The sequence below is a fragment of the Thermobia domestica genome, chromosome 10 (assembly GCF_964235325.1).
Source record: "Thermobia domestica chromosome 10, izTheDome1.hap1.1, whole genome shotgun sequence".
Taxonomy (NCBI): domain Eukaryota; kingdom Metazoa; phylum Arthropoda; class Insecta; order Zygentoma; family Lepismatidae; genus Thermobia; species Thermobia domestica.
This window is the reverse complement of record NC_137463.1, coordinates 90,281,709-90,297,344: the sequence shown is the minus strand read 5'-3', so window position 1 is coordinate 90,297,344 and position 15,636 is coordinate 90,281,709. Positions and strand designations below refer to the sequence as shown.

At 35.5% G+C, this 15,636-nt stretch overlaps 1 protein-coding gene across 1 annotated transcript in view; it reads left to right on the top strand.

Moving 5' to 3' along the window:
• The window catches only part of LOC145662556 (putative peptidoglycan muropeptide transporter SLC46), a 98,023-nt gene that overhangs the window by 56,525 nt on the left and 25,862 nt on the right, over positions 1 to 15,636 (top strand). Inside the window, exons 2-3 of the mRNA XM_081728235.1 lie at positions 2,963 to 3,821; positions 10,964 to 11,065. Coding sequence (XP_081584361.1) covers positions 2,978 to 3,821; positions 10,964 to 11,065 — 946 coding nt within the window. The 5' untranslated portion in view covers positions 2,963 to 2,977. The remainder of the gene's footprint in view (positions 1 to 2,962; positions 3,822 to 10,963; positions 11,066 to 15,636) is intronic.

Below are 15,636 nucleotides of genomic sequence, written 5' to 3'. Positions count from 1 at the left end.
TCTTTTTGAATCTCAATTGTGAGTTTCATCTTCAGGTGCAGACCTAAATCCTAGTCATCTATATTACTGAGTTTTATAATGTAGTAATTTTAATGTAAAAATTATCACAATGATGGAGGATGGATGATCTCGTGCTCCCTGCCAAACCTTGAAGTGCGGGTATGATATAAGGAACGCCAGAACACACATCAGTCCAAACTGAAGTTTATTCTAAAAAAGCTTATTATTTCATGCGGTGAAAACGCATTAACGGAGAAGTGACGAGAGGCGAAAGCCACTCAAGATAAATAGAATAGATTACAAATCTTAGACGTTAGATTATGCCCATCTTTTAAAATTTTCAGATTCTGAGAATAGTGTTTGCATACGAAAGTCAATATCTTAACCGATAATGTAGTTGATTTCTGAAGAATAAATCCATGATAGAAAGACTTACTTATAGAACATAAATTGGATGTAATCCTTTACAAAGCCATCCGGGCAGAGTAGCTGGACTTGAAGTTTTGATGGAGGAGGTGAAAACTATAGAGCTTCGGAGGAAAGAAGGGGGTATTAAGATGAGAGTAAAACAATAAAAGCGGAAAGGTAGTAAGCGAGAGGAATGAAGCTTTAGGAAAAATGGAAAGAATATGTTGAGGGTTTGTATGAGAGTAGGGATAGTCTTAGATGCTGAAATAGAAAATGAAGTACGGGAGAATGATAAAGGTTTCAGTGTTCATTAAAGATGAGTTTGAAAAAGCGATATCCGAGATTAGGAATGGAAAGACAATCTGGATACATAATATACCAATCAAATTCATTAAGAATGTAGGAGACAAGAACAAGAATGAATTGTTCCAGCAATTCAATGAAACATATGAAACAGCACAGTGGCCAAAAGATTTCCTGAAAACGATCATGATAGCGCTGGATAAAGACTGGAACCCAGAGAGATATGAGAACTACAGAACTATTAGTCTCATATCGCTTGCATAAAAATATATGTGTCAAATACTGAACAGAAGGTTGTGTGCAAAAGCAAATGAATAAGTTGAGGAAGAATAGTTCAGGTTTAAGAGAGGCTAAGACAAACGATACAATTGGCATATTAAGAGTAATAGGTGAAAGGTAAATTTAAAAGGGAAAAAATATGTTATACTTACTGATCTAGAAAAGGCTTTTGACCGAGTGAGGTGGGAATTGTTGGGAGTTATAAAGAAGGTTGGATCGGAAATGGAACAATCAAAGACTCATCAGAAATTTATATATGAACCAACAAATAAATGTTAGAATAGGGAAATAAATGACAGAGGAGAATGTAATTGGAAGAGGAGTTCGCTAGGGGTATCTCTTGCCAATGTTACTTAAGGTATATCTAGAAGAGATAGTGAAGAAGACCCTACACAAAGAAGACGGTATTTCCGTAGGAGTTACAATGATTAGGTGTATACGGTTGCCAGATGATGAGAGACTTGTTACGGAATCTGAAAAGAAACCTTTAATAACAAACACCTCTATATTACGGACAAATCTTTCTGTCTTGGCTAAAATATATGTACGTATTATTATAGAAGATAACCTTTCCTTTACGGACACGGACAGTCTTCTTTTACCCCAACGTTCTAGTAATCTCTTCATAACGGACAGAAATTATTCTCAGTTCTTGCATATGTAGCAAAGAAAATAGTTTCTATATCTGGAAAATAAATCTTCAATTGATTCCTTCAACTGCGATAACTTACAAGCAAATTTTGATCAAAAACTAGCGTCCATAAAACTACACGACAGACAACTATTGAAGACATTTTACCAGAAGATTCATACCGTCATGATAGATTAGTTCTGTATACATTTGCAGTATTTAATAATAATATTGCATGTTCTTATTGGATTACTTTTACTTTCAACACAGTCAGTAAGTGAATTATGTTTTTTTTATTTTTGTAGTGATAGGGATTGTATTGAGAATAAAATTATCACGCAAGCATTATATTTTACAGTACACGACCATATAAACACATTCCTTAGTTTTGCAAAATGAAGTTACCTCTGCATTTCCTCAGTAATTCGAATACTGAGTCCAGTATCCTAATATTAGTCTATATTTACCTACTGTTATAACTATGTATTTACTACATAGTATACAATTACTACATGAGCTATGGGTAATCTAAATTTGTGCAATCTCTTATTTACGGGCAAATAATGATGTCCATTCGTGTTTGTTATTGAGAAGTTTCACTATATGTGGGGCAGAAACATGGACATTATGCAAAAGCGATCAAAAAAGATTGAAACTCTCGAAACTTTGGCAAGACTAGAAACTCTCGAAGATTGGAAACTGGACATCGAGAAAACTACAATTAACTGGGTGGTACAGAGAACAAATGAGAAGGTGTTATAAATAAAGGAGAGAGAAAAAATTGATGTAACTGGAAAAAATATGAGGAATTGGTTGAGACATTGCCTAATATGGAACTGTATCATAAGTAGCTATGGAATTTTTATGCACTTAAAGTTCATGAAATATTCATGCTACTATGGTGTAAAATGTGTTAAAATATGCACTTTATATGTACAAACAATACAATAAAAGAGAACATTTTCAGACATACAGCAAAGTTCTGACCAAGTTTTGTAAGCGACATCAGTCTGAAATATTGTGTATGTAAAAATACGTATTTTGTAATAATACTTTTAACAGTATAATACAGCTATGACGATGTGTGTCATTTTGTTGTTATTGTTTGGTTGCTTCTGTTTGTCTCTGTCCTGTGTTTCAAATATGCAGAAGTAATCAAATATTTAATACATTAATACAGATTCATCATTAGAATAGAGCTATATAATTGAAGCTACGCTCCAACGTAACATTTCTTTGAAATCCTCGCATCACATTCAAATTTAATTAATTTTCAGCATAGGGTATACCAGCTCTGTTATTTATGAACTTTATTAATTTCCATTCTTTTTATCTTTGCAGGTGAAGTTAGCCACAATGGTAATTCACATGGGACAAAATTTGAAGAGCTTTATTCAAAACATAACTGTGGAACCTGTAATTTTTCTTTTGGCATTTGGTTATTCGACTTACCATCTTATTCATTCGGACTTCTTCCTTGAACGAGCATGCAGAAGAAATCTTGGTCATGCGGAATCAATTTGCTCGTCATTATCAAAGCATCATGAAATCGAATTACAAGTACAAAAATATACATCTCCTATATTTGCGGCCAGATCATATATATTTACTGTGTTATCACTGGTGTTCTCGTTGTTTTTTGGATCATGGAGTGACAAATTTAGCAGAAAAATTCCGCTTGTGGTTCCATTATTAGCGTATCTTGTGACCTGTGTTCTTCTTATTGTGTTCAATTACCTTGAACAAGTTCCTGTGGAAGTTCTTCTGGTCGCAACAGCGTTTTCAGCTGTTGGTGGTGGTGTTCAAATTTCTTTGGTAGCAGGTCACAGTTACGTAAGTGATGTCTCCGAGGAATCCAGCAGAACGATACGGATAAGTTTGGTTCAGTTTTTATGGCTGCTTGGGAAACTTGCAGGAACATACGGCAGTGGACAAATTCTTAAAGTATATGGTCATGTTGTTGTGTTTTCAGTGTCCGCCATTGCATTCTTTTTAGGATTTTTGTACGCAGTCTTTTTTGTTCAAGAAACCATTAGACCTCGAGATAAACTGACTGCTAAGAATTGTCTCCCAAGTTTTTTCAACTTCAGTCTAATAAAGTCAATGTTTAGAACAGCTTTTAAGAAACGTGATGGTTGGCGCCGAGAAGCCATTATTGTGGTTGTTATTACTGTTATGCTGTACGATCTTGGAGACACGGGTAATTGAACAACTTTTCTTTCAATATAAGGTAATCATCAATAGGATAGATTGTTCTTTTAGTGACTTACATAAACTAGTCAATAATCAAAACTTAAAAGCAAATGTATATATGAAGTTCAATATGTAGTTAGAAATTAATGATTCAATATAATATTAGTAGCGTGCGGCAAAAAGAATTGATGATTTTTTATTAATAATAATGCATCTATTACACAACATGTGTAACATGTATTATTTGTACATGTCTATTTATTCAACATATAGTGGTACATGTGCCATTTAAGAGGCATTTAAAAAATCTTGGAAACACAGCATTAGGTTTCAAAGTTAAAGTCATCCAAGTGATGTCCATATCTCTCCGTGCACTTTTCAAGTCTCCTGAGCAAGCTGTTAAAAAACACGCCTCAACATTTGTTTTGATATGGCAGCTATTTCCTGGCTCATGGCGCGATGTGCGTATTTTTTCGTGTTTATTTTCGATTTAATGTATTCCCACAAGAAGAAAAAATCACAGATACTGAAATCTGGGGGATGGGTGGGACAAACAAAGTTACCATTAAGAGAAATAAGGAAATCTTACACTTAAACAATTCACCACGACGTTTCTTGTGTGACCAGTTTCCTCATCTTGCTGGAACCACATTCGGTTGCGATTTAGGCGCCTTCTTCTAAGTTCGGATACCAGGAACTTTCCCAGTTTTTATGAATAATAGTCTACAGTCATTACTTTCAAAAAAATAGCCACTTTTAAAAAATCCATGACAAATGCACGATGCTCATACGACCACAGTTCCATGATCACTGAACTAGCGTCGCATTCGCAGTAGCTGATTAAACCATGCTTCTTCACCCTACTCACTATGCTGTGAACCAATGAAAACCAACAAATCATTATGCTGCCTGTTGAGAAATGAACACGACTTGCATGATGTTACCTTCAAGACATTTTGATAACTAACCCTTAAGTGGCACGTACTCTCCAATATGTGAAACAAATAAACATATATAGATGTTGCGCAAGGAGTGCGTTATCATTGACTAGAAACCATAAGATCTTTCTACTGGACCTAATTTGGTATAGTACATGTATAGGTATAATGACATCAAGGCTTAAAGTTGTTGCATTAAATTTAATCCTTAATCTTTAATTCACTGATTAGCAACGGGGCAGAAAGGATACTACCATTAATTTGTACAGATTGAAATTACAAAATGAAACAAATAAAATATCTCTTAGAAGAACTGAAGCGTGCGACTGACAATAGGACAAGTGCCACCGAGCAAATTGCACGGAAGAGATTTCAGTTTATGCTGCATACCTAGGACGGATTGTGCATAACTTCCGTTGTTCGACTCAACTTTGCACAAACACAAAGGCTTTAGCAGACAGGATAGAGAAGCCTAACTGAAAATCCCAACTTTGCTCAAAATGGTACTTGTCCCGTTGTCACCCTCATGTCTCAATTACAAATTATTTTCGACTCTGAAATATGAGCACAGTACAGTATATTGGTGAACATTTTTTCTCTTTCCTTGATATTATTGAAGTCCAATTACGCAAAGCTCTGTAATATAAATTGTATCTGCTGTTTAGGTAAAGAAATTTAGCAACAGGGTCTTATAAAAGCCATTACTTATACTGTACATTTTACAATTCTTATTATCGCTTTCAAATCTACCTTTGATTAGTGGTTATATAATAATAATGCATCCTATAACAGCTAACGAAGTTTGAGTTGTAAATTTAAGTACTTAAATAATATTAGTACACGTAAATGGGTCAATCCATCTGAAGTGGTCCAAAAATGGTGAAACTGGTTGCTCTATCATATCCGAAAATTATAAAAATTTGAGTGTGATGAACCTTGTGTATAAGAAAGTCAATAACGTATTGATGTTGTCGTATGTACAAGTGTTCCTGAATGGCGGCCATCTTTACACGCCTATTTCAGAGGCAACAATTGCACTCCGTTATTTCCTTCCAAAACATTCTTCCCCTAGAACTTTTATGGACTCTTCGGTTTTGTAAATTTCATGTCTAATGCAACGTATTACTAAAGTTTCGTGGATGAAGGAATTCTTCATTTTTAAAAGTCTACTTTACTTGTACTATTAATACATACTCAAAACTTAGCAAAATATCGGAGCATCAGCCTTCTCCTTATTCCTCTATATCTCTGGAACGGCTGAGATCGAGGATTTTTCCTCTAATGGATTTAATTCTATACAAAAACACTTCGTTTTCGCATAAACTCAACCGCAATTTTGTGTCACACTTGAATCGGTTTCCTCGTTAGTTTCATTCCAGGGACTTCATAACTTACGGATTGACGTCAAAGAACGCGAAGTTTCGGTTTAGTTTTAATTAATCGGTTTAGTATTTACAATTGCTTGTTCCAGCTTTGGAGTTGCGTTGTGGCCCGCAAATTTTGCGAAGACTAGTACGGAGAGGCCTCAGATTAATATATATATATATATATATATATATATATATATATATATATATATATATATATATATATATATATATATATATATATATATATATGTGTGTGTGTGTGTGGTACTTTATTTTTCTGTAACCACTTGTCGAATCTGAACCACATTTAGTAAGCCAGTAGGCCTTCGTTTAAAGAATACAGATCCTTATATTTGGTGACCGAGCTCAGCCTGGCTTGTATGTGGTACTTCATTTCTTAATAACTACTAGCCGAAAAATCCCTCACTCTTTTACCTTCCGCCATTCAACCTGTCACATTTCTTAGAATACTGTATGATGTCCTGTCTAATAACATCCCAACTAGTTTCTTTCTCATCTTTAATTATGTCTTCTATGCTCTTCTCTTCCTAACTCTCGCTTACACTCCTTCGTTGTTACATATGATGAATTGAGTACGTAATAAATAACGTTATTAACAATATAAAATATAAAAACTTTCTTGGTATGTATCTATCCATCTTATATGTTCGTCTACATTTAATATCACCCGCACTATAGAGTTACTAGGATTGACGGATTATTAGGCTTTAGTTAAAAAAAACTCTGTTAATTGGTACCTGAGTTTTATTATCCCGACAGTCGCCTGTTCAGTTCATTTTCTGTTCAGTTAATCTTTTCTGTTTTTCATTCTACTTTATTTAACTTTTTTGCATTGGCCGCAACAGCCAGCAAAGGCTCCATCCCATGAATATCTAATTGACAGGCCATACTTCTGTAGAACTGTAGGGCCTATGATTTCTGATTCCGAACTCCTACTAAACGAATCCTTCCACACGTTCTTTTCTATTCCCATTACCTACTCCTACACCAAGTTTGGTGCAATTATCTCTGAATGACATCAGGCCCTCCCCTCGTAACAGAGGTCAATATCTGATTTTTAGTGTAGTTTTATAGTAAGTTCTGAAAATTTAACCAGTATCTGGTATAGATACAGTTTTTTTTGTAAACCATGGTTTTAAAAATGAGGAGATCGTGTTGGATTCGGAGTCGTCTTGAATCCAAAAATATACGACAATTCACTCGTTTCTCCGAGGTAAGATAAACAAGAAGATGAGATATATATGAAGAGGACATTTTGTGGAATGAAAGACAGCGGGACGTGTTCTGTGTTATGTAAACTCGGTTTTATATACGGTATGTCTAGGATATCAAATACATGCCATCATTTTCATGAGAGATGCCAGTGCTGCAGCTACGAGTTACTGATGCCCTTGATATCAACGACGCAGAAATGCTCATTGTATAGCAGGAGCTCTATTATTAGGGCTACCTAAGAGACGAGAATTAAGGCGGTCTGTCTCTCTCTTTTTTTAAAGGAGGGGGGCTGAAAGAAAAATCTCACCTCGGGAAGTATTTTAGTTTCTATTGAAAGAGCTCTGTCTCATGTCGCATTCCATCACGAAAATGGTCTCGTCTTGCCTCGTGGCAACCTTATCAATTATCGCATCAACGAAATATTCGTGGCAGTATGTCCTCACATTGACTGGCTGGTATCAGGAAAGGTAACTTCGCACGTTAATGTTTCATTGAAGCATAGTATTTATACTATTCTTATTACAATTTATTACACAAGCTTGGGGACGTGGAAGTGTAAAGATGTATATTTAATCACCCTGTATTTGAGAATAATTTAGTTAAAAAGCCAGTCATGTTTAGATAAAATGAGCTCTTTGTAGTCTACTTTCATTAATATTCTTGTGTGAATATTTTAACAATTCAATGCACCGTATAGCTGATTACCTACACACTTAGTTCTTGCGTATAAATCTCACAATAGTTGTTTCTTTTCGTAAGTGCATTTTGTCGCAGCTTGTATAAATTCTGTTTTTTTGCAGGTTCTACAAGAAAATGGCCTAGGCCTCTGAAGAACTGAGTTCTCTTTTATTACAAAACTCTTTGTGAAGTGAAAGTTATGTCTTAGTTATTTTGTAGTGCAATATATACATGTCTAATATCTGTGAATGTGTAAAAGAAGTTTTTAAGATTTATTATTATTAAAACCAGGCCCGTATTTAGGTAAATGCTATTCTGTGCTCGAGAACAGGGCTGCAGAATTTACTAGAGGGAGGCAAAATTTTGGAATTTTGTTTTAATATTCACAATAAAGTAATATTTAAAATTAGCAGCCCACAGAGCACGAGAAAATATATTAATGTATTTAATTCGCTCGAGTTACAGTAGTTATTAATTAGCTAGCTTATCTGATTATTTTTAAAACGTCATCCTCTCCCACCCCCACAACAAGGGGTGAAGACGAACGTGAGCATCATGAAAACTGATACCGTTAAACTCAGCAATTTCGAAAAATATGAATCCAACACTAATAACTGTCGTTTTCCATTATTTTTAACATTTCGCCCCCTCCCTGCAATGTGGAGTATGACCTTAAGGTTGAATTGGATTATAATTGTCACTATTCATCTAATGAAGCCCAAAAACTAAGAATTCCACTACAATATTGGTCGTTTACGGTTATTTTTCAAATGCCCCATTTTGTTCTTACGGGGACTTCGCACCCCCACATCTCAGCTCAGGTCTGACCTAGTGATCTGGAACAGGTCATTTGGATCATTTCTCCGAGAGATTTAAAACATATTAAAATTTCATGTTTCTATCTAATGTGGTTCTCGAGTTACAAAGCACTACAGATAGAAAAGCTATAGCTTAGATCAGGGTGCAAAATTTTAGTCAGACGCACTCGCCAGCTAAAAAATGACGGTCGCCAGTATCTCTCACGTACAAATTATGAGAGGTCCCCTATTCCCTCCCCCCAAGGCTTTGGTTTGACAAAGAAAGAGGTTAAATCCAATCATAAAATTTCAAAATCAGACAATTAGATTCAAGACATCAATTTTGAATTGAACAATTCATGGGCCCTATACACGTTAAAAAATATCTTATCTTAAGACTTCACGTTTATGTAACGCTCTCTCTGCAGTGAAGTAGCAGTTGTCGATTGCAGTTTTCGGATCAAAGTTTTTAAGTGAAGGGCCATTGATGGAAATTGTCAGCAAATCATCCAGTGTATCAGTCTTCATTGAATTCCTGTAGCAATCTTAACTGATGAGACTGCTGAAGCCTCTCTTACATGAAGCAGTACTTACAGGTAAAACTTCTCAAAATGTGACAATGAGAAGCAAGTTTGGGAACCTCGTAATGAAGTTTTCACTGTAAATCTTTTTTAGTGTCTGATTCAACGTAAAAAAAGTTTATATTATGCCTACTCTGTTAAGACAAGGTCCACTTTTTAAACCTGGTTGCAACTACTTAAAAAGCAGTTTTATTTCTTCCACACTAAATTCAACAATTTTTCCTTTAGGAGGCCAACCCAAAGTCTCAAATATATAAAGGGATAGATCTACCTCTGATGATACAGATTGCAACTGTTCTGTTACGTACATTTTCGCACTCTTGGTTAACTTTCGTCTTATACTCTGGAACTCTTTCTCTTCGGATTGAACATTTGTGAGCTGTACAACTTCACTTTTCATCTCCATTGTGAAGACTTCACATTTCGTGTTTCTCACACTCAGTGACAATTATATTCATGCGAAACAGAAACTGCACAGCCCTGTGAGTTTAGGTAGAAACCAACTGAACACTGGTCGCCAGCTCTAAATTTCCAGTCGTCGATGGCGACCAGAAATTTTTCGCCCTGACTTAGATGCTATTAAGATTTATAAAATGCTCTTTACTAAACTCACCATAATCTTTAATTATATGATAAGTTGAAAATAAACAATATCAATAACACTGCTTATTTCTTTAAATTTTACTCCTAAAGAATAAATATTTAAGAAATTCAATCATAATTCAAGTGAAATTATGAATTATAAAAATGACATAATGGTTGATTAAGAATTAATAGAATGCATTTTCTCCGGACAGTAAATTAAAATCTATGTGAATAAATTATATGTCATTATTGGGAGAATGTGTCCCCAATGTAATCAAGAGGTCTCGTGTTCGATTTCCGATGGGGGACACAAGTGGCTCGGATCCCAAGTTAAGCTGTAGGTCCCGTCCTTAGTAAGTCATCATCATCCGATGGAAGGCAACAGCAAACTACCATGGCTTCACCTCGCCCAGGGACTTCCGGATCAAACACCTACCTTCGGGCAGAACATATCATAATCATCATTAAGAGAATTCGGCCATTTAAATTACGTTGTAATTTTTGTAACTTGTAATACCTAAACTGCTATCGGTACTGAACAACAGCTGATATGTTTTGAAAATCAAGGCTTGCTTTCTTGTTTGAGATAAAGTTTGTGCAGGGAAGCAGCAAATTATTTAGAGCACAGGGACGAATGTATAAATACGGGCCTGTTTAAAACTAGAAACAAACGCTAACAAGAAAGTTGATATTTTGACATCGGTTCGAAGTGTAAATTGCATTATGTAGATAAATAGCTACAAACACTTAATAATATATTATTAGCCTAAATATTGGTCCTAAGATTTTAAATTTGTTTTCCTATAATTTACAACATTAAATTCTACTCATGGTATTTTTTCAAAAAATAAAAAGAAACATGCATTTAAGGGTTAAGAAAATTCAGAACAGAAATAGAAACATTATTATGCTTGTTTTTTTGAAAGGAAACTATGCATTATATAATTTTATTATTGCTTCACAGGTTACAATGAGACTGAGCTACTGTACATGAGAAATACACTGCAATGGTCTACAACGGATTATACACAATATTTTGCTTACCTTGCCTTGATCTCGGCCATAGGTAAGTTTGATTATTCGATTACAGTTCTATAAGGGATTTTTTTTAAAAATACACTTTATAATTGTATTGTACTATATATGGTGCGCAGGGGCTGCGGTGGCTTAGATGTAGAGCGTTCACCTCTGATGCATGAGGTCCTGGTTCGATTCCAGTTCTCTCCAATTGAATTTTGTAGTGGACAAGCACCATGTGCGTGGGTTTCTTGGTGTTCTCCCGTTTCCTCCTACTTTCTTCATTCCACTATTTCATTCATTTCTCATCATTACCGTCTCCTTTAGCCTAACCGGCATAACCGTGGGATGTAAAACTAAAAGATTTCATTTCATTTTCATTTTTTAAATATATGTTGCGCTTAGAACTCGAATAGTAGTCATACTCAAGGAACATTACTTCGAATAAACGGTCGAAAAAATAAAATAAACTAAAACCAGTTCGAATTTTTGTTAGACTAATGAAAAGTTGTATAACTAATTATTGAAATAACAAGGAAAATATCAACTAATTAACTCCACTAATTAAATAAAAATAAAAACTGTAACACTAAAACTATAATACAGGTTAGCAATAGTAATAATAAGGTAATATTGCTTTGGTGAGATTTTATGTTCATTTAAGTTAGACATACTAGCCATAAACTGTTACAACTGAAAACTGAATAACGCAACTATCATGACACAGATTTTAATTTGCTTTGCGTATGTTGTTCTTACATTCACTACACACAGCACCAATCATAGTTCGAAATGGTCACCTTTTGCACGGACACAGGCTCTCAGTCTGTGTGGCCACTCGTCTATGGAACGGATGGCATCCAGGGGAAACTCCGACACTGCCGCCAACAAGGAACGCGTTAAACTGTCAATGGTGGATTATCTTCTCTTGCAGACGATGACCTCCACCACTGACCACAGTCGAAAGTCCAGAGGGTTCAGATAAGGACTCCTACTGGACCAATCTTCAGGCGAAATGAAATCAGGGACGTGAAGCTGAAGCCACCATTAAGTGAACCTGGCCTTGTGGGCGGGAGCAGAATCCTGCTGGAAGGTCCACGGTTGGTTGTGAAACAATGTGCACAACTTATTCACAAAAGGCTCCAAAATGGTGCTTTCGTACACTTGAGCGCTAGTTTTATCTCCAGGGGTTTTCGCAAAAATGCAGCTGGGTGGCGCAGTGCCGGAAAACTCTCCTCCACCACACCATCACCTGGACCCTCTGAACTTTTGGAACGTTTCTACGGGCTTCCTGAGAGGTTGGTGCATACACGCATACACTCTATCGTTTTGCCGATTAAATGGCTGTTCAATGGTGAGTATTTTCTTATCAATGAAGAGGATACTCCGATGACCATGATGTGCATACCGCTGATGTGCATACCGTCTACATTTTACCACTTTCAGTTTCTTTACTCTCGCGTCAAGGTAATGTCCTCTACCTGGACGATAAGCCCATAGTCCAAGGTTCTCGGACAGAAGCTCAGACATTGACCGTTACGAAATGTTCGTTTCACGGGCCATGATACCCTGCTTCCTTACCGCATTTCTCCGCACACGAGCCGCTACTGCTTTTCGAGCTGCTGGAGTCCTGACACTACATGGATGACCTGTTCTCGGACGATCCTTCACAGTCCCGGGTTTTATTGAAGCGCTCAGAGGTACAATACACAAACATTCGACTGATTTGGATCTTTTGTAGAGACTTGAAAATGTCACTTGCAGATGTCCAGTGGTACGTAACGCTATCACGGCAACACGGTTTGGTAGTCGCCCCATTCCAAGGTTCCACTTGACGCTCAATGCTTCCACTTTCACAGACAAGTACACAAGGTTCCCGTGAGGACACTGGGGGTTATTTCCTCATCAACCCGGATGTACAACGTGTGTAACAGTATGGCTAGACTAGGTATATACGCTGGAAAAAACGAAGTCCAGATTTAAGGAGAAAACGAGAATAATATGCTTTCTGTTGGAAACACAATGACAAGACGGTGGTGTCAATCGTAATATTGGATGAAACACCCTTATTTCCTGTGGAGACGTACTGCAGTAAGTGAGAGTTCCAATTACTTCTATGAACACAATAAGCACCGCTCTCACCATCCAGCTATCATTGTTAAAGTGACTTAAATATAAGATGCATGCAGTAGAGACATCGCTCAACCTTGGGAATTCATTGGAAGTGAAAAATGGGGGGAAGGAGTATAAACCATTGTACTTTAGTGTCCCTTTTGAGTAGCGAGGATATATGGGACATGGACCTAAAGTTTAAAGTAAAATCAGGACCACCGTAATGCGTTCAAATTTTTAATATTCTTCTACAAAGTACTGAACGAGACAATCCCTAGACAAAAGAGAGCAGGAGAGCACAATAGGCTTTATGCTCTATTAATGGACACGTATTCTACTCTATTGTGAATAAGAGGCTTATAAAGCGAGTATAGGCTCTAATAGGTTAAACAAATTGTTTTTGTACATTAACGACCAATACTAGGAACGCTTTTGTATCGAATGCTTTTCCATATCAAACAGTGCAACATAGAGTTGGAAATTTTTATTGAATCGATTACTGATTTGAATATTTGAATATACTTTGGTATTTAAAACATTATGCTAAAAAATACTATTAAAATTAAGAAGCACGATTCCTCATACAATTTTACGAACTGCTAAGTTTAAAGAAATAGTAAACACATAAATGTACCTAAATTAAATAGTAAATGTTAATAGAAATAATGTGTATGTTAGTTATATACGATACGCGGAAGGACTCAGCATGCTTTACGCAATATAAATTTTCATTGATTAAATATTTTTGCCTTAGCTTGTGTAGGTTATATTTATTTTGTCTATACTCGAAGAAATAAGTGAATTGTGAATATTAATTAACTAAGGAAACAAAACAAAATAAAATATGGCATAGGTATATTGATATAATAAGATTATTTTTCTTATTGCAAACCATGTTTTCATTTACATTGAAGCATAGTATTTACTAAGAAATAAATTATGTTCTCTAGGTACACGAATGCTTCTGAAATGCGAATAAGCTTATTTGGAAACAAAACATTCATAGGCCAGTCAATGAAGGGTCGAATAAGGAAAAAATGGTGGAAAGCTGGAACTAATTTTATTTTCTTTATATAAGTGTCTGTAACAACATACTAATTTTGCACCATCCTATCACCCCGGATTTGGCCGCCATCTTGGAAAAATACCACCAAAAATTAGTTTTTTGTAAATATTTCGCATAAAAAGCATTTTAGAGTAAAACATGTTATTACAAAAAATAATTTACATTAAATTCTCTACAAGATGTGTTCTCTTCATTTTTTTCTCTAGGATGCACAGTTTAGATGTTATAGGCGTGGCAAATTACGTATTTTTCTTTCAGCATCGCTTTATAGCAGAACCTTAACGAAAATTTTCTGATACTATTTTGTTTTAATGATTTTTCTTATATAAAATATAAATTAATATATTTTTCATTCATTGCAGGTGTAACTAAGGATAAGTAATCAGATGTATTAGATCATCTATGTTCAAGATGTCAGCTAAAAAGTGTTTTGTGTGTGAGAAACTTCTCGGTGATGGTGTTGCCTGTACAGTAAAAGAATATTAGTAGACTGCAGTATTAAAGTGAAAGATGGAAACGACTGTCAACTTAAGAGACTGAAAAGTGTTACACTTCATGAAAATAGTAGAAAAGCTTACACGAAAACAAGAAGTAGCAAAGCGTTGCTATTACAACGTACTTCATCACCTACGCCTTTAACCCTTAGGTCAGAAGTACTAAGATTTAATTTTCAAGAAGCCTATCTGTTTTGTAGACAATGTGAATCAGATGAATTTTTAAAGGGACAGGATAAAAAAATTGTGAGTGAGCGTAAGAGTGTACATCGTGTCGAAATCATTCAAATTAAAGATTCTATTATGGAAGCAGACGACAGAAGAAATGACAACTGGAGCAAAGAAGTTAGTATTAGGATTGGCAATGTTCATGATTTAGTTGCTGCTGAAGCCAGATATCATTCCTTATACATGAAAAAGTTCTACAAGACTTATTCTGGAATAAAACATGGTCGTCCGAAAGATAATGTTGTTTCAGATGTCATGGCTTATGCTTTCAACTACCTTGAAGCTCACAAAGAAGAGTGCCAATTTTCATTCAGTGAAATTTTTCAAGATTATAATGATACACTGCTAACTGAAAAAGCAATAAGAACTAAACTGAAAGAAAATTACTCAGAAGATATTTTCATATCCTCAAACAAAGAATACAGGATACAGAAGAGCCGAAACTTGAAAGAGAGCTTCCTTAGAATATGGTGCACACACTCCTAACGAAGAGAGAACATTAAGAAAATGCTTACTACCATACTTTTATTAAGATGCACCGCAAGTCCTACTTGCGATGAGGCTGAAAGATATTTTGGTGTATCTGCTGCAATTACGACATGAGAAATTGTTATACTCCCTCAATTTTGTGCTACTTCCTGTCTTCTTTTTCAAGATAATAGTATCGAGAAGACATTTTAAGGTTCCAGGAATGAATGAATCAACGTTATTCAAAGATTA